At 33.1% G+C, this 26403-nt stretch overlaps 3 protein-coding genes and 1 pseudogene across 11 annotated transcripts; 1 reads left to right on the forward strand and 3 right to left on the reverse strand.

The window, feature by feature from the left end:
* Positions 1-70: 70 nt before the first annotated feature.
* On the reverse strand, positions 71-2463 carry LOC107939797 (probable inactive poly [ADP-ribose] polymerase SRO5). Its single transcript, XM_016873176.2, has 5 exons — positions 1644-2463; positions 1312-1553; positions 1063-1199; positions 715-810; positions 71-279 (listed from the first exon to the last, which is right to left on the reverse strand). Exons 1-5 carry the CDS (start codon positions 2171-2173, stop codon positions 262-264), a joined length of 1023 nt encoding a protein of 340 aa, XP_016728665.1. The 5' UTR covers positions 2174-2463; the 3' UTR covers positions 71-261.
* A 4625-nt stretch (positions 2464-7088) lies between these two features.
* On the forward strand, positions 7089-16281 carry LOC107939790 (pantothenate kinase 2). Its single transcript, XM_016873163.2, has 23 exons — positions 7089-7235; positions 7626-8055; positions 8701-8913; positions 9036-9094; positions 9514-9630; positions 9935-10054; positions 10153-10247; positions 10353-10446; positions 10583-10714; positions 11090-11202; positions 11307-11499; positions 12019-12227; positions 12875-12919; positions 13054-13102; positions 13457-13539; positions 13804-13920; positions 14034-14097; positions 14250-14396; positions 14844-15002; positions 15115-15198; positions 15459-15656; positions 15778-15849; positions 15929-16281. Exons 2-23 carry the CDS (start codon positions 7740-7742, stop codon positions 16016-16018), a joined length of 2769 nt encoding a protein of 922 aa, XP_016728652.1. The 5' UTR covers positions 7089-7235; positions 7626-7739; the 3' UTR covers positions 16019-16281.
* A 170-nt stretch (positions 16282-16451) lies between these two features.
* LOC107939791 (50S ribosomal protein L7/L12) lies at positions 16452-19018 on the reverse strand. Of its 9 annotated transcripts, none has more exons than XM_016873164.2 (3): positions 18569-19018; positions 18194-18408; positions 16452-17491 (listed from the first exon to the last, which is right to left on the reverse strand). In XM_016873164.2, exon 3 carries the CDS (start codon positions 17364-17366, stop codon positions 16779-16781), a length of 588 nt encoding a protein of 195 aa, XP_016728653.1. In that variant the 5' UTR covers positions 17367-17491; positions 18194-18408; positions 18569-19018; the 3' UTR covers positions 16452-16778. The 9 variants fall into 9 exon arrangements, with proteins under 9 accessions (XP_016728653.1, XP_016728654.1, XP_016728657.1 ...); XM_016873165.2 differs by having other exon boundaries at positions 18194-18303; positions 18569-18994; XM_016873168.2 differs by lacking the exon at positions 18194-18408 and adding an exon at positions 17492-17593 and having other exon boundaries at positions 16452-17370; positions 18569-18793.
* Positions 19019-19962: 944 nt separating this feature from the next.
* On the reverse strand, positions 19963-21766 carry LOC107939286 (dof zinc finger protein DOF5.6-like; annotated as a pseudogene).
* Between the last annotated feature and the right edge of the window lie 4637 nt (positions 21767-26403).

A 26403-nucleotide genomic window follows, 5' to 3' on the forward strand; every position in this document is an offset into this window, starting at 1 on the left:
AATAACAAAATATACAAGTCGTCCTTTAATTTGTTAGCTCCTTCGTTTTTGTGAGGTGAATGCTGAAGTATTAAAAACCATGAAGTGGAATCAGTAATTTAAAGCTAACTGCAAAATTTGCTGTCTACATATTTACTTCCGTAATCAACTAAAAACAAGATATAAATTCATGAGAGCGGTTAACATCACACACAGCAGCACTGGCTTTAAGTTAAACAAGAAAAAAGAAGCTTTAGCTTTCCACACTCATCCACTGCTTCCTCACTTGTGCCTGTATTGCTGCAAATATCAAACAACAAAATTCAGGGACTACACAGTACAATAATAGCTTCTGCTACTGCCCAATTACAACCCTTGTTTCGAAATTTTTATAAGGTTTTAACTAAAATTTTTTAACCTTTCTTCATCATATGAAAAATTTATAAATAAACACTAATAACTCAAACTTGTTAAATTTGAGATCCAGAATCACAAACTCAAAACTTAAAAATGGTGCTTAAATAAAATGACTAGTGTTCATATATGAACAAAAAATTACCCAGAGGCTAAATTTTGTCGTTAAAAAACAACTAGGCTGGAACCAAATGGGGCATGAGCAGGTCATGCATACTTTTAGTTACAACTCCTCATTTATTAATTCCAAATTTCACTTTTCTTTTTTCAAAAGAAAACATACATACGGGGTAATCATAAGAATTGTATTCAATCAAGTACCTTGGTCCTTGAGGATTTGATGACAGCAATCAACAACTTGTCCCCAGCAAATTGTCTCACAAGTTGTATGAGTTCATGCCTTGATATTTTCTTATCCTGCCCAACCAGAGATTGAATAATAATTAATCTCACTTCAACTTTAAAATATTAACTAAATTTAAAATAAAAAAATTTTAATAACAAAATGTTATTGCATAACAGTAAAGAATTTTTAAAACAAATACTTCTTAAAGTTTTTTAAAACAATCACTTTTGATCTAATAATAATTTGAAGTTTAGAGATGAAATTAAAATAAGTGTGAATGTTTGGTGGAATTAACTCTAATGAATAATTAAATAAAAGCTTACCTTGTGATCTCTATAATACTTGGAGATCAAGTTCATGGCAGTTGGAGGTAGGTATTTAGAAAGTGCTGATATAAGAGCTGGAAACGATATCCATGGCGAAGTCGGCATCTTTAGCCTATCTTGCATCCCAAGAAACCCTAAAAAAACAACCAAGCATTCAAAGTCAAAACCCAATATCAACAGGCTCCTAGCTTTGACTTTCAAAACTATTCAACCGCCATGGAAGCCCAAAATCGAAATTTTGCTTACCTTTCAATGACGACGTAGCCCTGAAACTCACGATGAACTCCGGCAATATATGAGTGTTCAAATGCGTACTCCACACGACGTACTTCTTCGGCGACGATAAATCATCGACGCCGGAATCAAACTCGTCGGAACTCGGATGACATTGCTTCGAACCAGGTTGCACCAGCTCTGCCTTCCCTAATATTACGCGACAGAGCATCAAATATCGGACTCCATTTTTATCAGCCACGGCATTCTTCACACTGAAGAAAAAAAACAAAAACAAAATTAACAACAAATTACATAATTAAAACGTAACTAATTGATGGTTTCTTATTTTGACTTTTTCTTACCTCTCCATGGGAGAATCATCAGGGGAAAGATAGATTCCATGACCGTACAACCCGCTGTTTTTCGGTAATCCACAATGCCCAAAACCATGCTCGACGATCTTGCAAACCTCGTCTCTAGTAGTGGCACACCAAGCGTACTTAACATTAGCGTCGCCACCGCCGCCGCATTTTTTCTCCATTGCTTTATTGAAAATCTGGAAAGATTGAAGCCTCGCTTGCCAAGTAACACCAGCAAAGCAGTTTTTTTGGATCGTCAAATCCTTGATATGAACCGCCATAGAACCCAGGTTAGAAAGGAACCTTCTCGTGATAAGATCATGCGCTTTATCCCCAGAACATAACTGAATCAACCCATTGTTACACAACGAAGGTTGATCAAAACAAGGACCAGAAACACCGCTTTCGCAATCGGAAACAACCGATTCCTTATCGTTTGCAGTGTCTAAAGAAGTTGAACCGGAAGAAAAAACCGTGGGAGCTTTGTACAAATCTTTTTCTAAATGGTTGTATTGGTTTCCAATATAATCCATAATAGCAATACAAATTTAAACAACAACAACAACAGACCTAAAATTTACAATCAGAAGAACAAAAAGAATCAATTGGAACAAGGAATAGTCGTCAATTTGGGTACTAAACGAATAACAGAGTGCATGTATACGAGGAGAAATTTAGTAATGATTCATCTCTGAAACAAATTTGGAAGTTAAATATAAGTAGTGAAGATGGTTGGGTTTTGCTTGGAGAAGAGAGAAAGATGAAAAATGAGGAGACTTTATATAATTTAGAGAGAGAAGAAAAAATTACGAAGGCAAACCGACTTTTGGAGAAGTGGGAAGGAAGGAAGGAAATTTATTAGCGGTGGGCGGGGAAGTGGGGGCGCTAATTGTTTTTCATTTTACATATGTGGGTGGGGGACGGGGACTGGGACCAGGGCCTATCGTTTTGGGTAATAAAGGAGGCGGTTCGTCATATGTTGCATATTTTTAGTTTCCGGATTTGGCTTTGGAATTAAGTAATAGGAATAAAATATGTACATAAATAGTATGTCGGTAAAAATACCTCTCCAGTCCCTTTCAATTGCAAAATTAAGTAAATTAGTCTTTCTCAAAAAATAGCAAGTAAAGACAATTAATCACATCATCTTTTATCGATTGTACATAATTTTAATTGGTATAATAACAAATTTAGCTCTCGACACTTACATGTTTGGTTAATTTGGTCTTGATTCCAAAAATTCAACAAATTTAGCCATAATATTTACACATTTATAAAAATATTGCAGGCTAAATGTGTTTAATCATAACCAATTTGATAGAATGTAAAAATTATGAGAATTAATTTTTTTATACCAATCAGATTTTATGTAAAATTGATAAAAACGTTAATATCTTAATATCAAAATTGACAATGATTAAATTGCTCTAATTTTTTGAGACAAACCAATTTGCTCAAAAACGAAATTGAAAGGGACTAGAGTGGTCTTTTACCTATACTATTCTATTATTCTATTTGTTTTTAGGGGTTAATATATTATTTTGTACTTGGATTTTGTTTCAATGTTTAATTTGGTTTTTTGTTTCAGTTTACTATTTGAATTTGACTTTGTTGTTTAATTTGGTACTTAGATATAACGTGTCATGTGGTCTGATGAATATTTAACACATGTGTTTTAATAAAAAAGTATAAGCGGGATAAAAAGACAAAAAAAAATCCGATATCAAATGGATAATTTGGAAAAATAAATTTATTGAGAAAAAAAATATTTAAATACTAAATTAAATATTAAAGTGAAACGCAAATACTAAATCAAACATTAACTCTACTTCTTGAGTCATTGAGACTATTATTGTATATAAATTTTTTACGTTAAGTTATTTGCTGGACTCATGGATAATGATTTTTTTAAAGCTAGTTATTTATTAATTTAATTAAAATATAATACATATTAAAATTAAAAATACACTCACAATTTCCAAAATATTATACGCTAAATTAAGCATTAATGCATTGGGAAGATTTATTTATTACCTCGGTGATAATTAACTATTCAAGTCGGCTCTACGCAACTAAAGATAAGATGAACGTATTTGAGACCAACTTGAAAACCCTAAAGTATCTATCTATACCACGTTTGCATTAAAAAAAGGTAAATTATACCCCGAGGTCATAAAACTATTACTGACTTTATGTTTTTGCTCACTCAATTTTAAAATTTTACAATATAGTCATTAAATTATTTAAAAACTTTTCATTTTTCTTGCCTAACTATAAACGAACTGACTATACTCAATTAATGTTTGTTAATGACTATTAATAGCAAGTTAGTATTTAGTTAATAGTGGTTAATTTTCAGTTTGGCAGTTGTGTTAGATACATAGTTGTTAGCTTAGTTAATCAATCTGCTACATAAACAAAGTCCTTCCATGATAAACATTGGTTTTAAGCTGAAATAATAAAGTTTCATCATCTTCTTTGTTAACAGTCTTCTTTGTTTAGTTTCTTATTTGGAAAATTCTCAAGATTCTTGAATTTCGCTCATTAACCGTCAAATCGGCTTAAATTTAAAATATGTTATTTTATTAATTGATCGTCACTTGGAACTCATTAGTTGAATTTAAAAAAAAAACTTAATAGCCTAGTATTTAAAAGAAATTTTGAGTTATTCAATGACTATTTTATAAATTTTTAAAGTTGAATAGAGAAAACTTAAATTTATGAGGATTAGAGTGTAATCTACCTTTAAAGGGGAAAAAAAACCAGTGTCTAGTGGAATCGAAATTTGAGGATGGGATGGGAGTGTGCATGTTGTTTCGAGTGGAATATATATATACCACTGTTTTCCATTAATTATGGCTTTTGATAGCACATGGTATTGTGTCGATTTTGATGTTTTATTGATTTTCTTTTTTTCTTTCTTTAGGGTTATCCTAAAAATAAAATGGGATATTGGATTAAATAAATTTCAGTAATTACACGTATTTTTAAACCAATATAATAGGTGGTGGGGATTGAGTATTTATATTACCATATATATATATATATTATTTTATTATTAAAAATGTTATTGTGATCTCATTGCATATATCTCAAAATTATATTTTTTGTATTGCTTCTGAAAAATTATATATTTATTATACAATATTAAAAGTGAAAAATATTATAAATTTTTGGCCCTTCATTTTATAAAAAAATATTTTATTCTTTCATTTAATTTTTCATTATTGTTAGTTATTTAATTTGTATTTTTTGTCAAATTACCTCAAAATGAATAGAAGAATTATCGTTTGTTAACATTGCTGACATAACGTACACATGGATTGTCACATGAATGACATGAAGTTATTCAATTATTTAAAAAAATATTTTTTTAATTTTTATACTTTTTTAATGATTTTTATTTTTTAAATTGTATTTTATAATTTTAAAATCTGCAAGGTAGTTCAAGTGTATGTCACATAGAAAAATTAAAAATATTAACTTTTACATTTTTTTAATGGTAATTCGATAAAAAAATATAATTAAAAGTTAAAAAAGAACTAACATAACTTGAAAAGGTAAAATAAGTTGAAAATTTTAAATTGGTATAACTATAAAAAATCTAAGCACTGGTTTACATAACTCAATGCAGAATAATGGAACATTGGAGTAGTTCAAACAAACCGACCTTTGTAATAAAATTTTCCAGTAGGTTTAAGAGATAGTTTCATATTAATCTATTGCTTCAAGAAAGTGATTACGTTCAGTTGTAATCACTTAAAAAAATACACTAAACAAATAATTATAATATTATGAATAATTAAAACTCAAATATAAAAATAATTAAAAGTTATTAATTATATGTATAACCTACCAAAACATAAATATAAACTTATGTTAAATATAAAAATTAATATGAGATATATATATATATAGTTGGTGATTCAAAGTTTCTAGTAATAGAAGACTGTTTACCATCCATAACTAAAGCAGTAGATTGAGGAAATAAACACCATGTGCTGCCACACTGCTTCTAATTAATACTAAATAAAAGTAACCACCCTATTCAAGGGAAACTATAAAATAATGTTTTATTATCTATTTTTCAATTAAAAATTTAATTTTATTATTGTCGAGTTAAAAATTTGTATTGTTAATATATTAAATAATTATTATATGTCATATTAGACAAAAAATATGTCATGAATTGAAAGACGGTACAAGTAAAAAGATTATTTTTTAAAAGAATTGTAACTACGGTAAAATTTATTTAAACATGAGATAAATTAAAGCACAACATAAAAAATATTAGCTATAATAATTTAATAGTCAAATAAAAATATAACCAAACACACCGTCGAGCTATTTTTGTCTTTGGTGTGGATACGCAGATGGGAATATAGGTTGTTTTCTGTTTGACGTCGACAGTTGGTTGTTTATTTAGGTATTAAGATTTTAATTAAATTGGTATTAGGAGTAAGTTAAATGTTAATTTATTAAGAAATAATAAAAATATTATTATTTTATAAATTAAATTATATCATGTATCTTTAATTTTATATTAAAAAAAATACACATGTGTAATTGGATTTCAACTAAAATCTCATTTGTTTATTATATAATTATGATTTTTACCCAATATATTTTGGGACCAGAAGAGAAATAAACCCATGAAAGCTGCATCAGTGTTGGATTAATTTATCAAAGGGGAAATTGTTTATGGCCCAAAAATGAAATTGAACATAACTGGCGGGCCAAATTGGGTTCAGCATCAGTGTTGGATTTATTGCTCAAATAACCCAAAATGTTGATGGGATGGTACTCTTAACTGAATTGGAATCAATCCAATACCAAAAGTTGAATGAAAATTGATAGCATTCAATATCTCTTGATGTCATATGATTTTTCTTGCCCAATTAGCTCTAGCTTGATAAACTTATATATTTTTCTATCAATATTAAAGAAAAGCTTTTAAAAAAGTATTTAAAGCTAAAACATGATGGCGCGTAGGAGTCTCCACGACCACCAGAGCCCAATGTGCCGTTTATTGTTTCTATTTTTGGTTAAATGGTAACTTTGATTTTCTTTTTAACTTAACATGATTTTATTAAAATTGTATAACTTTTCATATTATTGGTAAAAAATATTTTTTAATTATTAAGTTTTTAAATTTATTTATAAATTTTTGGTAGAAAATTTAATTATAATTAGAATTAGTTTTAAAAGTCATTAATTAATATGTGTCTCAAAGTCATATTTTAAAAATAAAAATGTCATAATTAGTGCAATGTAGTTTTATACTTATTCTAATTTTTAAAATAAGTAATAATAGTCATCTAGAATATTTTTTAAAAATTTATACAGAACGTTATTTATATAATTTTTTTAAAATAATAAAAAATAATATTTTATAGTATTAAAATATAATATTTAAATGTTTTTAGAATACATTACTTTACTAAAACTAGTCCCGCTGTATCCTCTTCACTCTTACTATATTTTCATTAAATTGATTGCCTTGTTTTGCCTTTGCATTCACCTCCAAGTATCAACAACTCAAAACTTCAGTCTTCACTAAAACGTTATCGTCAAATCAAAACACTCCATCAGAAGGTCTGCTACTGTTTTCATTTTTATTTATTTTTTCCTGTTTTTCTTTTTTCTCTTTTAACGTTTGACTATCTGGGGGTTTAACTTTGATTTTTGATTTTTCTTTTTGTTGCTTATCTTGGATCATTCAATGTAACCCACTTTTCTTGTTGGCCTTTTCCTCCTATGAATTATACTAAATACTTTTTCTATTATTCATAATCGGATCCTAACCAATCATATGCCCAGTTCTCAAAGCAGCCTTCTTTTTTCCCCCCTCAGCTTTATCGATTGAGATTCAACAAACCCATTTCTTATTTTTACCTTATTGATTCGTATAATGGATTAAAATTTTAGTTCTTGACTTACACACTATTGCTTTTTAACGAAATGAATTTGGTAAATTGAGTACAGGGCAAGCGGCCAAAGGGCTCTGCCAAGGAAAAAACAAAAGAGAGAGGTAAAAAACAACAAAATACGGTTAGGTTGGCGTGGTTAGGCAACAGGTAGTAAGATATTGTGGGATTAATGGCTGGTCTAAATGGAGACCCTTTTCTTGGAATTGACGATAACATTGAAAAGCTTCAATATAATAATAACAGCAAGGAGGCTATAGACAAAGAAGGGTTGGTGGTGGGGATAGGAGAAGATAGCAGTAATAATAAAAACAACAATCAGGGAGGTGAAAAAGATATGGCTGGCAATTCAATTCACAGGTCAGGTTCAAGGCCTCAACTTGACCTTAGCAAAGCTGAAATCCAAGGCAATTCTGAGGAAAGAGATCCTACCATTTTGCTGCCTAATCAAACTGATGATATCTCTCATTTGGCTCTTGATATTGGAGGTATATCATGATTTCTATTTCAACCTTTTTTTTTTGTTGCTTTTGTACTACTCCTTTCTGGGTTTGTATTGCTCTTAATTTGAACTGTTGGCTACAACTTTTTGGGGATAATTTTTCTTTATTTGGGGGGCAATGGAGCTGGAGAAAAACTCTGTTAATTTTCCTGTATTCTCTAGTTTATATGTCTGGTACATGCATGCTGTGCTTTTTCTTTCTTCTTCTTCTTCTAGTCTATTTCTTCCTTTTTCTCCTTTTCAACCACACTTGTCTGGAAGGAGTTCCACAATGCTGATGCCAAATCTAGTGTGAATGATCTTGTAATTTTTAGAAGGGGGCGGGGGAGATTGAAATATTATATATGAAGGAATCATTTTTAGTGTAAATTGGCTTATCGTTTTACCTTTTTATGATTTCTGCATTTTAAATTCTTTCATAAGAGTTAAAGATGTCATTTATAAGCTATTACTGTGTCAACAGTAGAATGAGACCCCTGCTATAATCTCTTCATCCCTTCCCCACCCTAGTTCTGCATGTCGGTTCTGTTCTGTTCTTTCTGCCATGCACAAAAGCTATGGGTTTCCTAGAAAGAACATATTTGGCAGCTTCTTGTAGCGCATTCAAAACTTCAAACATCATCTTTTGCAGGTTCACTTATTAAGTTGGTCTATTTTTCAAGACATGAAGACCAATCAGTTGATGATAAGAGGAAGAAAATTGTCAAGGAAAGATTGGGTATTTCAAATGGTAACAGGAGAAACTTCCCTGTTCTTGGTGGGAGGCTTCACTTTGTGAAGTTTGAGACAAGCAAGTTGAATGAGTGTTTGGATTTTATCTCTTCCAAGCAGCTTCACCGTGGCGGTATATATTCTTATTTCTTTCACTTTCATTTTTCCATTGATGAACTTGGTGATGGCATCAGATTTGTGGCTTTTTAACCTGCATTAATAATTATATTAAGTTTAATATTTTCTTCTGTATAGGAATTGACTCCCATCATTGGAATTCTGAGGCTCCTGCCAATGAAAATGCAGTTATCAAGGTAATTGCACTTATGACTTCTTCATAGCTGTTTTATTTTCTAATTTTGTAGAAGTTGGACCTATTTTATATTGTATGTCGTGTAAGATACTGTATTAAAGCTTTGTTTTCAAAAACATTGGCAATTGGAAAGTGATGCTAATTCTAAGCAAATTTTTCCTTATACTGATGGAACAATGCATGAGTACTCTTAAGCTGCTGCCTTTGCTTCTACTTAAGCAAGTATTTTATGAAATATTTTCTTGAGATTTCTTTCAAAACCATGAACTTTTAAGTCTTCTTCTCGAACAATAATTGTAAGGTGTTCTTTGTAGGCAGAAGAATTGTTTAACTAAGGTCTAAATTGTTAATACATTAATTGCTTCAAATTTATACTTTTATAAATGCATGCTTCTCCTAACAAGTTTAGTTTCTGAGAAGGCCACAGGGGGTGGGGCATACAAGTTTGCGGACCTCTTTAAAGAAAGGCTTGGGGTCAGTATTGACAAAGAAGATGAAATGGATTGCCTTGTCGCAGGAGCAAATTTCTTACTTAAGGTCAAACCTTGATCATAGTTTCATTCTGACCTTTTTTCAACTATGACACAACATGCAAAAAATCCTTATATTTAAGATGAGAATGTAACGATAGTGTATTCTCGAGATGAAGTAGTGAGACAGACAATCTTATAAGCCAGTTGAAGTTTTCCATATATAAAATCCAAAAATGCATTTCAATAAGTGAATTATTTTAAAACTAATCTTTGGAGTATATTTCTTAAATCTTTTACAAAATGTAAGCTTTCTCTAGTACTTTACTGAACATCAGTCAATGTAAATCTGGTATTTGTTAACTGAGCAGGCTATTCGCCATGAAGCTTTCACGCACATGGAGGGTCACAAAGAGTTTGTGCAGATTGACCACAATGATCTGTTCCCTTATCTTCTTGTTAATATTGGATCGGGTGTTAGTATAATTAAGGTATTTTTTTTTCTTTCATATTTTGCCTCGTTTTACTAATTGCTTGAGACATGGGCTCAACTAAGGTATAAACAATTAACACTCCTGGTCTGGTGCAGGTTGATGGGGATGGCAAATTTCAGCGTGTTAGTGGAACAAATGTTGGAGGTGGTACTTATTGGGGATTAGGAAGGTTACTAACAAAGTGCAACAGGTTATATTAATCTCCTTTTGTCCTTTTTTGTGTTATCCCAACATGTGATATCTCTCTATTTATAATTTTATCCAGACCTTACCCTTTACTGACCCCCCTATTCAGTTTTGATGAACTGCTAGAATTGAGTCAAAGGGGAGACAATAGGACCATAGACATGCTTGTTGGGGACATCTATGGTGGCATGGATTACTCTAAGGTATATATTACTTATGATCTTTGCTTTTTAAAAGGCATGGACTACTCCAAGATGCATCAATTCTATAATTCATGGATAGCTTTGGTTCTTATTTTCTCCACTGTGGTTACCACCCTCTAATCTTAAACAATAACAGATTGGCCTCTCTGCATCAACCATAGCTTCTAGTTTTGGCAAGGCTATTTCTGACAAGAAGGAGCTTCAAGATTACAGACCTGAAGATATTTCCTTGTCTCTCTTGAGAATGATTTCCTACAATATTGGACAGGTTAGTTCTAGAAAATATCATGTAAAGTAGAAGTACCTGATTTGAAATAAATTGGTGTTATTTTCTTTTTTCAAAGGGATAGGTATAGTGACTAGGCTTAAAGTCTCGCTAGAATTGTCTTCAACGATTTTCTATGTTATGATAATAATTCCCATTTTCTTTATATTCTTGAGAAGGGTAAAGATTTATATTGTGAAGAACAAATCATTTACTTGTGAAAAATCTTGATACTCTCAGAACTAACTAAATTTATTTCTATATCATCTTGAAACTGACTTCTATTTGGAATTTTTCATTCAAGCTCTTACATAACCGATCTGATAATTAATATTGATATTTCTATGTGCTTCTGACTTGAGTAATTCTGCTGTATAGATATCTTATTTAAATGCACTTCGGTTTGGGCTTAAGCGAATATTTTTTGGAGGATTTTTCATAAGGGGTCATGCGTATACCATGGATACAATCTCCTTTGCTGTTCATTTTTGGTAAGTGTAGAACTCTTTATTGTGCAAGCTTATCCTTCTCTGTTCCTGCTGATGAGTGCTACTGTGCTCTTGAGACAATATCAAACAGTTCATCTCTGTTCTAGGTCAAAAGGAGAGGCACAAGCTATGTTCTTGAGACATGAAGGATTTTTGGGAGCTGTAGGTGCATTTATGAGTTATCAGAAGCATGGCCTTGATGACTTGATGGTGCATCACTTAGTTGAGAGGTTCCCAATGGGAGCACCATACACTGGTGGAAAGATACATGGACCGCCACTTGGTGACTTGAATGAAAAGGCAAGTATAATGGAATTTTGTCTTACTAATATGAGACAATTCATGCTTTACTCAGTATCTGAAATACCAAGATTATATTGAACCTATTTCTTGTTATAAGAAAAAGCATCATTCCTTCTAGAGAATGAATTATGGATTATTTATGCTGCATGAACTTTATCACAGTTTTCGCATACATTCATTCTTTAGAAAGATAAAAACAAAAGGCTTAGATGCATATGCTTTACCCCAAATGGAACATGTTTTAGATGTAACAATTAGTTCATTGATTTTAGTTCCCTTTTACTTTCTTTTATTGTTGATAATTCTTCACTTTTTCTTTAGGTTTACATTTAATAATTTACAGCAATAAATGACTATCTGTGCTTCTAGTTGCAGACAAATAATCTTGTACGGTTAAAGAAACTAAAATGGACTAACAGTAAAAAATAAGCTTGGAAGCTCTTTTCCTTTTTAATTTTTGTTTTGAGCTTCACTTCTCCTACTAGGCGTAACTCGTAGTATGTGTGTCAACTGCAGATTTCTTGGATGGAAAAGTTTGTTCTGAAGGGTACTGAGATTACAGCACCAGTACCGATGGCTCCACCTGGAACCACAGGACTGGGAGGATTTGAAGTTCCATCTTCCAGAGGTGCCACTCTGCGCTCTGATGCAAGTGCTTTAAACGTTGGTGTTCTCCATCTTGTACCCACTTTGGAGGTGTTTCCTTTATTAGCCGACCCAAAAATGTATGTAATTTAGTATATTTGTTTCTCACTATTTTCTTCTCTGATCCTTTTGTGTGTGTGTGTTTGTGTGTATTAGCATAAGTTAGCACTCACAGGTTTTGCATGTCTATCCAGCTGATAAAATAGTTAGCTAAGAGCACTAATTTACTTTCTGTTGTGAATATATGCACGAACACATACATATATATAAATGAGTCTTGCACCTTTTCTTAACCTTTCATAGGAATAATAATGTAATAAATGACCAGTTCAACTAAAAATATCTTAATGCTCATCATGCATGCAAGTTTCAAGTGAAATTGATATCTACATCACAATGATTGTGAGTTCCTATTTTACTGTATATGTTAACTTTTGAAATGTTTTATGTTGAAAAAAATAGCTATGCATTTTTAGTTAATTTGATATTTTACATGCACGATTTATATATAGAGAGAGAGAGAATGTAATCCAGCACTTGAATTGAAACAATAAAAATCATACAAAAAGATATGGAAGGGTCATTTTGCCACTTTTTTGTTTACTAAGGTGTCATGCTATGAAGCAGAAAATATCTGCTTTTATTGAATATTTGTTCTTAGTAGTTATTTATATATCCATCCATGCAATGTTCTAATCTCATATCTTGAATTACAACACACTAACAGGTACGAGCCCAATACCATTGATCTATCAGATCACAAAGAGCTAGAGTAAGTATGCTTTTCAAATATGCTACTTAATACTCATTATTCTGGACTTCGTAAGAGTGCCTTGCAAAATAGATCATAATAACTTTTATGATCCAAGATACTGATTTATCTTATTTTTTATATACATGTTTCAGGTACTGGTTCACTGTGCTTTCAGGGCACTTGCCTGACCTTGTTGATAAGGTAAATAAATATACACACTATGAGGTATCTAGGATTCTCTCTAACATAAGAGAATTTTCCATTTGTATTCTAAGAAAGGAGTCATGTCAAGTAGAGTTCTGAAATCATATAAGCCTGAGGCTGTTATTGTCCCCTTGAAGCATGTCTAGATACTATTCAAAGCATTGGGGGTACCTGAGCTTTAAAAATGCTTAAAATGAATTCTCCTCCTTCTTTTTTTTTTTTTAAATTATCCATATTAAAATAGCATAAAATCCAACAAGAAAAGTATTTCTTAGTGATTAGTGTAAATAATTTGAAGTTGAAATTTTCCTATAACTGTTTTATAATGTGTAAGCTTGTCAAATGTTTTAGGCTGTGGCAAGTGAAGGTGGAACTGATGATGCTAAAAGAAGAGGTGATGCTTTTGCTCGTGCTTTCTCCGCTCACTTGGCAAGGTGACTTTACTCTGTTGAAACATCGAAACATTTCTCTTTTTAGGCTTTTGTAGTTGGTAACTGGTAAATCCATATATAGACGGCAAACTATCATTATTGTAGCTGAGGTTCTTTTTTCTTTTATGTCTGTGAGGATTAGCATAGAGCAAGAGATGCTTGTGATTACAGTTTATTGTTGTTTCTAGATTCTGTTGTACTTGAAATCATTGGAATAAATTTAACTTATAGTTTTAGATGATTATGCGCTTACAACTTCCTGAATAGGTTGATGGAGGAACCAGCTGCTTATGGGAAGTTAGGATTGGCCAATCTTTTGGAACTGAGAGAAGAGTGCCTGAGGGAGTTTCAGTTTCTTGATGCTTATAGAAGCATCAAACAGAGGTAACCTGCATTTCAACCAAGTTTATGCATACATATGTGCATATATATAATGTTGTTTCTTGGGACCTTGTTGAACCTCATTCATTCATCGTTGTTTTTCCCAATCATGACAGGGAAAATGAGGCATCTCTTGCTGTTTTACCTGATCTACTACTGGAGCTTGACCATATGGATGAGGTATGATAATCTAGATTTTAGTCCTTTTCCTCTCAGGAGCTTTAGGGTAACCATATCTACCATGCAGTTCGGATCACATAATGCATACTACCAGTTTTCTTGCCCTGTCTTTGCCACTATTTTACTGATCTTTCGAAATTCTCATTTTGCAGGAAACAAGGTTGCTTACCTTAATTGAAGGTGTTCTAGCTGCAAACATATTCGACTGGGGATCCCGTGCCTGTGTTGATTTTTATCATAAAGGAACAATTATTGAAATTTATAGAATGAGTCGCAACAAAATGCAAAGACCATGGCGGGTAAGTGGAGAAAAAACCCATTGCTTTTAAATTTCGATTGCAAGTAAAAGTACCATGGAGGCCCCTATATTAGGAGCTGGATGACGTTTTGCCCCCTCTACGAAAAAAATGGGCAAATTAGTCCCTTTACGTTAGATCAAAGAGCAAACTAGTCCTTTTGATAAATGTTCCTTCTATTTCTACTGTTAAAAATTGATCTTTGTACATCAGCATGAGATACACTTGGCACACCACGTGTCACTACCTAATTATTCTATCAGCCATGCCAGTTTTTAACGGTACAAATTGATGAAATTTTTAACAAGAAGGATTAATTTGTTTTTTGATCTAATGTACAGGGACTAAAAATGCAATATGGCTTCTAGTACAAGGGCCTCCCTGGTACTTTTACCCTTGATTGCATTGGACTAGTCTTTATTGGATGTAAATCTCCATTCTGTACTACAGGTTGATGATTTTGACCTCTTTAAGGAACGAATGTTAGGATCTGAAGGGAAGAAACCTAGACCCCATAAGAGAGCTTTACTCTTTGTTGACAACTCGGGTGCTGACATTGTCCTTGGCATGCTTCCGCTAGCAAGAGAACTCCTTCGACGTGGAACAGAAGTAAGTTTGTCTGGAAGATGATGTTACTGCTTCACTGAGTTCCGTAACTTTGGAACTGAAATACCAAATTACAATTACATTGCATAATAACTTAAATGAGTTGTTTCCGCAGGTTGTTTTGGTTGCAAATTCTCTTCCTGCACTGAATGATGTAACTGCTATGGAGCTTCCTGATATTGTTGCTGAGGCTGCAAAGGTTTGCCTTTCTCTCCAGTTTCTCACAAATCTTCTTTATTTAATTCCGAAAATGGAGGTACTCGTTTCACAGGCAAATTTGTATTATAGAAGAACTAGTGCATGACATGTATTTAACAGAGCAGAGATGGGGTTAACGAAAACAATCAATGCAGCGGATACGTATAAATGGCATAATTTCTGGTTTTATTTGGGTTTTTATCGAACTTCATACCATCGTGCATTGAACACAATAACCTGATACTTTTAGTACACACACAGCATTGCGACATCCTCCGCCGAGCTGCTGAAGCAGGAGGCCTCCTAGTAGATGCAATGAATAACAACTCATTAGATGGTTCCAGAGGAAATTCTTCTTCAGTTCCATTGATGGTTGTTGAGAATGGTTGTGGAAGCCCATGTATAGATTTAAGGCAAGTCAGCTCTGAGCTAGCTGCAGCAGCCAAACATGCTGACTTGGTACGTGTTTAATTCAGATAATACCTTTTCACCGCCTTGCCTTTTATTCGTTCTTCTGTTTTGAGAATTAGGAAATGGCTAAAGAAAATAAAGACAAAACCATGCACATTTCGCCATGCAGGTTATCTTAGAAGGGATGGGTAGAGCTCTTCACACCAATTTCAATGCTCGGTTTAAATGCGAAGCCCTCAAGGTATGTATGGTTTTAAATAGATGGCCTAACAGGTTTGCTTGACTCGAGATTTGAAGTCGAAATAATCCTTGTTTTGCAGCTTGCAATGGTGAAAAATCAGAGGTTGGCTGAAAAACTGATTAAAGGGAAGATCTATGATTGTGTTTGCAGATATGAACCTGCCACTTGATCTTTCTCTACTAACAACTTAAGAGCTTTTGGAACAAAAATTTTAAAAAAATATAAAAACTCCTGGAATGGAAATGGAGCAATGGGAGTCCCACAGCATTTTAGCCTATACCTTTCATTTGTCAGCTTTTAAGTTTATGATTTTATTGCTGACAGTGTTCGACAATTACCAGCAATTGTAATATAATCAGTAGAATACATGCCTGTAGATATCAATGTTATATACTTAAATTATTGTGAATCTAAATTGGGTTGAATTTTTAAGATTGCTCGTATAAGGTCTTAAGTTTTTAAAATGATGGTAATTGAGTTAGATTTTATTTGAAAAACTAAGAACATAAGCTGAAATTTTGACATATAGCATTTGTAAGGTCTTTATTTGATCACCAACTTGCATAAGATTTTCTCGATACACAATCAATTACAGAAAAAAGTGATCATAAATGAGACTAATCATTTTTTCCAATAATATCATCAAGTGTAATATATCATAACCCTTTTTTGTGCAACAGCTTACTTCAAAATCATCCATTACTTGGTTTGCACGGTACAAAGTTTTCCCAAATGTTTTATGCTCGCCCTAGTCTACAATGCAACATATGAAGAAAGGCATGTTAAATTCCAAAAATAAATAAGCAACGACCAGGAAGCAATAATCCGTTTTCTTTCTTCCTCCAAAACTTTTCATCCTAGAAACAAGTTCTGTAAAAGTGTTCTTCAACATTATCCTAATAAACAAAAAAGAAGCAAAGCAGCTGAGCTCATTCCATGACAGCAACTCCTCCAGCTGCTTTTATCTTCTCCATTATATCATTTGCTTCGTCCTTCGTGATCCCTTGTTTGAGTATAACAGGTGCCTTCTCAACAAGTTCCTTAGCCTCTTTCAAACCCAAGTTAGTAAATGCCCTCACTTCCTTAATTACCTTGATTTTTGCAGCTGCATCGAACTTTTCCAACTTCACATCGAATGCTGTTTTCTCTTTCTTCTCCTCTGCTTTTGGAGCTCCTGCACCTGCACCTGCTCCACCCTGTGCACCCAAGTCCATCCCTTCATCTGCAATGACTTGCATTTTTGGGTGTCTTAGCCTCTCGGTGAGAGTAGGACCGATTTGTCTGCGTTCTTCTGGTGGTAGGGCTGCAATTCGCTCTGCCAGTTCAACAACCTTATCAGACGGTGGAGGCCTTGGGCCATATGGATCATAAACTTGAGGGTATTTGAACCTTTTAGGCTTAGCATTGGGATCTCTAGGAACGAAATCATGCTGAAATGTCCGGACGTGCAAAGGCCCCATTATTTCACGAATGGAGGGGCGGGCACAAACTGCTTTCACAAGTCTGACCAACTTCATTATTCTGCACCGGATAACACAATGACGTGTGGACAATATGGATAGAGAATTTATCTGCTTCAACTAAGTAAAGAAAAGGCGTCTTCCGTTTTAAATACTTTCAACGCTACCTTATAAGAGCTCACCTGCAGGGAAGGGAAAACTATTACTATTTTGCAGAGGAAAGACACTTCTCACAGCTAATAAAAAGGCAATTACTATCTGGCTATCAACACAAAAGATGTAGCCTGTCAAACCAAATAATCGATTGTGAACATTCACAAGTTATTAAAATGCATTACATCATAACCATATTTATATATTTTGCATGGTTGTATTTAGCTGATGCAATTATTGACTACTGGTCTGAACACACAACATATTTAGCTTCAATAAGTCAACAATCAAGTTGAGCTCAATGGCCGGCAATCATGTGGTTTTCGGAGAAATAGACCCATACTTCTAATGACCAATGATCGAACCCTGATTATCTAAAATATCAAAAAGCAAGTTGAGATAGCAATCATTTAGCCGGTTCATGGTATACTCGACTCATAATTCTAATGGATAAGGATCAAATCCACACAACCTCAAATATATAAAAACAAATTGAGCTTAAACTCAAATCAAAACTCGTGAATTAAAATTCAGCTCAATTTCGACGATGTTTTATGACTCTAGTGCCAGTTGAACTTGAAGATAAAAACCAACTATTTGAACTTGTGAACTTACTTTATCAGCCTAAGCTTATCTAATAAAAAATAAGATCAACCACAAAACAAGAATTCAAACCCGATATACTTGAGCTCTTGTTAACATACAAATATGTGTTTGACTTTTTCATATACCTCTAGCAGCAAGCTATTCAAATTCAAACGGATTAAGGTTTCAAATAGCAGTGGAGTGGCAGTGTCGCAGCCTCTATTTCGCGGTGGCGGCAGCCGACAGTGCTAAAGACCTCAACAACGGATGAACAAATTTCACATCAATAGCAGTTGGTCGCGGCCAAAAATAGCAGTGTAACGGAAAATAGCGGCAAAGATGGCCCGCCATTTCCGCTAAACTGATACATTTAAAAAAAAATCGATGAGACAGAGTAACAAGCAGTAGGATGAAAGAGAGAAAATCAAATATAGCAACAGCAGAGGCAGAGAGCAGATAACTCAAAATCCAAACACTGAATCACTATTCAAGATAAGTTTTTTAGGGTTTCAAAAAACTACCTTATTTAATTTCCCGGTCTGTCGGAAACTTGAAGCCGAGAGAGGGCTTGGGTCAGCCACCGGAGGAGGAGAGGAATTGAGCTGACTAGATCAAATAGGAGGGAGAGAAAAACGATGCCCGGGCAGACTGGTGGCGAGAGGATTGTTTGGCGGCGGGGATGTGCGAAGAGAGACGGGAGTGGGTCGGCCAATTTCTAAAGGAAAACATTTTTATACATATAATTTTATTTAGAAATTAGAAATTTTAATACAAGATAAATTTACATATATATATTTTAAATATCGTTATACATTAAAATTTTGAGTTTTTTATTTTATATTTATATTATTTTTCTATTAAATTAAATTCATGTGTAATTAGAATGGTTTTTTATTATAAAATATATACTTTAACCCCTAAATGGAAGAGAAAATATGCATAAACACAATTCTAATTGTTGCTACAACTTCAACTATAACATAGATAACAATGCATTCATTTAACCGATAATATTGATAAAAATATCGTGAAAGTTGTTGTATTAGAAGTTGAATTGCATTTTATCCCTTCTATTAAAAAAATAATAAATTAATTTTTATATGTTAGATTAAAGAATAAATTAACCATTTTATTAAAATTTTCATAAATTTCTATTGTTAAAAATTAGACAGTCACACTAATTTTTTATAGGAATGATCAATTTATTTTTTAATTGAACATACATAAATTAATTTACTTATTTTTAATCTGAATTTTAATATTAAATTTATCCACACATTTGAATTATTAGAAAACAAACAAGAAAGATCAGTACATAAACTTAAGTTTCGGCCTAAATTTTGTCAATTAAACCGGTGAGGTTGATTTTTGTTACACCATACCCATAAGCCTAATAGTAAAAGGGCCCAAATGGTTCAACAACATCGTTAAAAACATATGACGGAACAGCTGTCAAGTCTAATCGTAAATAGGTGAAAGAATTGAGCTGTTAAGAATAACTACAGACGACTAAAGAAATATCTTGCCATTTTTATGGATACATTCCATCCTCTCTTTCCCTAAATTGTTCTGGCATTTCGATGCGCTTTAGCTCACATTGTTAGCTAAATCTACTCAAACTCAAACAAGACACTAACATTTTAAATCGAGTTAATTTGTGTTTCATCAATTTAAATTTGAATGATTTCATATTTAAATAGTTTCTGTTTGAGTATTTTAAAATGGTATTATTTGAATTCATTTAAGTCTTAAATTCATGCCATTTTAACTTAAATTATTTTTTTATCATTTCAAATTTATTTATTTTAGATCTAAATTGTCAATTTTTTGACTAAATTTACATTAAAATTAAGAGCCCTATGCTTTAAAAATATACATGAGCAATGGGACAATCCTTTCAAAAGATGATTAGGCATGTCGAATCCCATTCTTTCATTCTTGATCATCACACATAAAACAAAAAGGGGAAAAAAAACAATCTATAGATCTTCCTCGATATAACAACAAAATCCTAAAGCTAGCATTGAATGTCTTTAGCCTAAGACACCAATGACAAAAAAACACTAGGTAGCCATTTAAGGAACTCAATAAAATTACATTCTCATTCACAGCACATATTCTCCTTATGTTAAAACTTTATAAATTTGAAAGGCCAGCCCACTAACCCCCCACCCCAAAAAAAAAACAAATATTTAATAGAAATTAAATTAAAGACCTTTCTTTCAATCAAAGGCATTTTAAACGACGTGCCGATCCATCGAGCTGCCTCAGTAATTGGTTACAGAGATTGGTTTGAGATCACTAATGGATTTGTTGTGGAGGGTCCATAATATTCATTACACCAGGCCATGATCCCAGGCTATTCATGTATCCGTAACTGTCTTTTCCAGCATCAGGATAACCTTGGTCTTTCCATTCAAGAGACAAGAGCTTGTTGTTTGGTTTTACATCGATTGCATGTTGTTGGTCTTCATTTGTATCATAAGGTAGCATCATGAAACCACCCCCAGTGCCATCAATGGTTGACATTCCATATGGTGAGCAGAGACCATGGAGATTGGGTGCTATCCCCATATCCCCAACTCCTTCAACCAGTCCCATTTCATTACCATTCCCCAAAAAATCATAGTTCCTCGAGCTCCCAACTATGGCTTCCAGCTTACTCTCCATGAAATCAATCGGCATTGGGTTCCCAAGCAGAGAATTGTATTTATTACCGCCTATGAAGTTACCATCAGCAGCGTGATGAGTAGCAAGCATGTTATTAAGGTGCATTTCAGGGAATGATAGGTGAAGGTGAGTAGGGTTGTGATGATGAGCATTAGACGATCCAACAACATTGTTGTTGGAATTGGATGATTGGTCGGTATTTGGTTTTTTAGAAACAACTTTCTTGTTCTTCCTACATCCCCCACCAACAGGAATGTTCCTTAATGTCCCCCCTTTGGTCCAATACCTCCTACAAGTCTTACAGAAGTACCTTGGCTGAGACAAGCTGTAATTGTTGTAGTAACAAAACTTTGTGTGTGTGGACTCACACCTAGGACATTTGAGAGCTTGTTCATGTTGAGGTCTTAACCTCCTTTCAACCAAAGGCCTTGAACATGTCAGCATATCCCCTGATAATGACGATGAATCCATTTCAGACTCCTCGTGCATCGTCCCCTATAAACATTTAATAAGTTCAAAAAACAGTGTCAGAGAAATTCAAAAACGGTATACTCTAAGACATAATGTCAAACACTGTGCACATTCTTTTGTCTTTTTTTTTTCGTCAGATAATGCATTTATGACTAGATAGAAATATATATTTCTTTTATCCTTTTCACACATAATCACCTAACTATATACATTCTTTGTTGCAGCTTTATAACTATACATAATCAAGAACCTTATAACTAACATTGCTTCATAAACATGGATTGATGCTCATCAACATATGCATACCTGAAGCCAATCAGATGAATCCATGCAAACACGCAATGAAGTAAGACCCATCAATTGTAAAACACTAACCCAACAACAGCGCGAAACCAGATATAACAAAGGCACCAAAAGAGCTCTATTACAGAAAATGTAAGAGAGAGACAGAGAGTGAATGAAGGGAATGGTTTGTCAGGGAAAGGGGGAGGGAGGCTGTGAATATAAAGGAACAAAAAGGCACGAATACTGTATCCAGTACACTGTAGAGTATATAGGAGAGTATTTTTTGTGTGTGTTGTATTCGTATATTAATTTTATCTTATAGATTTTGAACTAAGGGATGATGATGATAGGAGATTATAGGGTGAAGAAGATTGTTTATAAAATGGTAGTCGTCGGTGAGCTGAAACAAAATATTTGATGGACCCACGGTGCCATCCAAATCGGAGGACATAGGGTCCACTGATCCTTGACTAATACTCAGGCAAACGAAGGGTTGTGATGTCACCAGGGTCGTCTTGTTGGGACAACCTGAGCCGTGTAAATACAGGGTTTAGAGCACGTCAGAAATATCGGCAGTGGGCGTCACACTAAGTTATGTCTTAATTTAGAACCCAGGCTTTGTAAGAGAATAATATTAATATTAATTAATTTTTTATTAGTGGGTTTTTCAATAAAGAAGGGGGAAGGGCATACCGAAAGAGCACTCCACATGAGGGGCCCAATATCGAGTGGGCCCCCCCTTCACTCTCCTCCTACAAGCAAAGAATCAATTCCACTGCTGCTCGTCCCCACATTGTCACGTGCTTCCCCTCTAATGGCTTAAATTTATTATTTTATTACAATTTAGTCCCTAGTGGATTTTGCTATCCATCCATCTCCCTTGCTCCACTTCAGCCAATTACTACAATAATAACCCGAGGTTGGATTAATGTTTAGATATGTAGTCTGAATAAATGTTTAAAATACAATAAGCCTAATGCATGATTTTTTTGGGGGGGGGGGGTTGAGTGATCTCAAATGATTGCTTCAATTTTGGCAAATATAAATTGTATCATTTCAGTCACCAATCTCTGAAATAAGAGATGAAATATAGACAGATAGAATGAATACTTTTCCCCATATACTCAGCTGAAATGAAAATTCTACCAGGCAAGCTGGCAGGCAAAGCTACAACACTTGATTGCTAGCTACAAAATGAGTCATTAGATTCTTTAAGCATCCAGTATTTTTTATATCGTTTATGAAAATTAATTTTTCTTTTTAAATTTTGTAACTATCCCTTCCAGTTGAAATCCCATTTTTCTTCTTTAAAATGTAATACACTTATTGATTTGGAGCATCTAACTAGCTTGAGGATCACACTCTCGGGCAGAACATGAGGGCCCAAAAGTACAAACTGTCAGGTGCATAAGTGCTCTCTATGCCCCACGTTCCGCCCCTAAACCTACACAGTTCCTTGAACTCAGTTCAGTAAAATTCATGATTAATTTCCCTTTAGCCTTCAAACCTTTTCCTCTTTTTTCTTGGTTCAGGAAAACAATGATCTCCCAATGATATATCCCAAGGGCGCAGTAACCAATCATTTGTTAACTCATTAACTAGCTAATTTCATAATGCTTGGTGTTGAATTCTTAAAAATTTGGGTCAAATATGCTAAAATTAAGAAATCATTTGGCCACAATCCCATCTCGAATTTATATTCGAATATGTATTAAATATATAAATGTGGGAAGGGAAGGAAATGATAGTGGACCTTCCAGATTTTGTATGTCATAGGTCTGAGTTGTCTTAATTTGTTGCCTGATGGTGACCCAAAAAACAAAGTCTCGATCTCAATTGGTAGCTTTAAACATGGATGAAGACGTTGTAATTAGCTGCTTCTTTTGTAGGAAAAAAACATTTGGAATAAAGAGTAACTATGCATGTATGGGTCATTGTCTAATTTTTCCCGGTTTACCAAAACAAAACGATGGGGGGAATATTACGAAAAAAAACGACAAGCATTTGTATCTATTTATTTATTTCATGTGAAATACAATATTTCAAAGTTGAATATGCATGCTTGCATATAGTGCAAAAACACGTACTTTTTTTTTATGTTTTCAGCCTTTAATCTTCAAACTAAAAGTTGAAAAAAAGCCATTTTGTTGCTTTGGTGTTTAAATTAAGAATAAATATATATAATTTTTATAGCACATTTGTAACTAAAAAAAAGATTTTCATGTCATAAACTTTAAACTAAAATTAAGCATTTCAAGTTTATATGTATATTGGCACATTTAATTCAATAATAACAAATCATACAATCAATGGGGTTTTATTCATGAATTGAAATTAACATACTTTTGGTTCAAAATGATTCCCGATTTTGATCAAAGTAAACTAAATGCCAAAAAGAGAAAGGTGAAAGAAATAAAAATGGAGTTTGAGCTTCAGCCTCAGCTTCAGCTTCACGGTACCGCCACACCACATCTTGAATCAGTTCTTGTTTTGCTTTTATTTTCTTTTTAAAGATCAGCCTAAAGTTGAGGAAAAAGCCATTAAAATTCACCCCTCGAGCTCTCATTTAATTTCAAAAAGTTCTCTTATTATTATTAATATTCTTTTTTTATCTGAAGGGCTTCTTTTCTTTATGCATCTCTCTCCTTTACCTTTTGGAAAAAAAAATAAACACTTATTGAATAGCTATTAAATTATATTTCTCAGTAAACAACATCATTACACGTACACCCTAGCTATTACAAAAGACAACAACATTATCATCTTATATCTTTCTCCAGCATCAAAGTTGAACAGCCCCGCCCAAGAAAAAACAAAAATGAGGGACTCAATTGATCCAACATTGTCCATTGTCCAAAAGCATGCGTACGACATATAGGGTGAGCATTCGATCGAATCGAAAATTTTCGAGTTAATCGAATTTTCGAATCTCATTTTATCATCCTAACTTTATTTGAAGTTTTCTCGAATCGAGTCGAGTGAGATGATATTCGAATCGAATCGAACCGAATATATTTGTTCGAGTTAAATTTTAAAAAATAATTTTGGGTCATTGTAACCATTGTCACCCATCGTAATAAAACTTGTCCACCTTAATCAAAATTTTTATTAACTTTCATCACTTCATAATTTATTTATTAATTTTTTATATATTAGTTAGCTTCTTTGCTTGCTTAGTTGTTTCAATTATCTTCAGATTCTTGTCACTGTGTATTTTAGAATTAAAAAATATATTAAATGTAAAAATATAATTTTTTAATAAAAGTTATTTTAAAAATAAAATGTGAAATTGATACCAATATAAAATTTTAACACGAATATTTTATGGTATAATTAATAATTTAATTTTAATATAAATATTCAATATGACTAAACAATTCAATAATATAAATAATATAAAATGTGAAATTTAATTTAATAATATAAATAGTAGATATAAATAAAATTATTACTATTTATGTTTAGTGATTTTTTGGATAATTTTGATTTTTTATTTGAGAGTAAAGGGTGAGAAGTAAAAGTTTAGGGGAAAATAAAAAGTTTTGGGGAATAAAAGTTTGAGGGAAAGTAAATAGGGGGAGTAAAATTTTGGAGGGAAAATATTAAAAAAATTAGAGGGGGGAGGGTTTGGGATAGATGGGAGGTGAGATGGGAAGGGAATAAAAGTTTTAGGGGAAAAGTGGAAGGGAGTAAAAATTTTGGGGGAAAATAAAAGGTTTTGAGGGGTTTTGGGAGTAAAATTTTGAGAAAAAAATAAATGAGAGAGTAAAATTTTGGTGGGAAATGGATTTTGGGTAGATTGGGGGGTTGGGAGGGGAGGGAAGTAAAAGTTTTGGGGGAAAAGTGGGAAGGAGTAAAAGTTTTGAGGGAAAAGTAAAAAGGGTTGGGAGTTTGGGGTAAAAATGTAAAATATTATAGTTTGATATTCGAATTATTCGAATTAGTCGAGTTATTCGAATTCGAAAACTCAACTCGATTCGAACTCGAAATTCGAAAAAAAATTCGAGTTGATTCGAATAACTCGATTAACTCGAATAACTTGATTCGTTTAACTCGAAATTTAAATTTTTTTTCGATTTTTTCGAATCGAATTGAGTTTTGCTCACCCTTATGTATGAAAAAAAAAAAAGAGTGATAAACCTTCAAATTTTAAATTGAAACCAAATGGTTTTTGAGCTTTGGGGGCCATATTATATATATGTACAAAATATATAGAAATGGAGAAGAAAGAATCAAGCAACTTTGATGTGGGGGGATGGGCAGTGGCATGACATTCATGAGAGAATCTGGTGTGGTCCTCAGCATGAAGGTAATGATGGAACGTAGTTGATTGTGGTCAAGTAGACCTCGTAAAGTGTGTAGTCAATCTGGTTCAGTTAGGGCCTAGCTTAGGGTTATAGAGGGAAGGGACAATAAGAGTCTTATCATTGATCTTTTATGTATATGCTATATTTGAAAACCCACATGGAAGGCAATGATGCAGTCGAGGTTCCTTTGATCAAGTGGGACGTGGGGACCATCATTTCATGGGGGATATAAGAAACTAAAAATAAAAAAGAAGGTTATGTATAGTTGCTTTTTTCATCAGGCAAATCCCAAATCACAGCTTGGAACAGTTGCAAAAGTTGGTGAGGGTTTTAGTGTGAAAACAACGTGGATAAAATAAAACAAAGAGTCCTATGAAAATGAACATAATCCTAGATTGTCTGATCCGATCCGATCCTATCTCATGCATATCCATCCAGTCTCCATTAAATGAATATATATTATATAATATCCATTCTTCATGCATGTGAAAGATTTCGTGTGTAAAATATAACGTTAATGGACTAAATTAGTTGCTTACCACCACATATTTCCAACGTCCAAAGAATGTTCTAATGAGAAATTGGCTCAGCTAGGTTTTAAGTATTTGATTTCGAGATTATTA

The sequence above is a fragment of the Gossypium hirsutum genome, chromosome D12 (genome assembly GCF_007990345.1).
Source record: "Gossypium hirsutum isolate 1008001.06 chromosome D12, Gossypium_hirsutum_v2.1, whole genome shotgun sequence".
NCBI classification, from domain to species: Eukaryota; Viridiplantae; Streptophyta; class Magnoliopsida; order Malvales; family Malvaceae; genus Gossypium; species Gossypium hirsutum.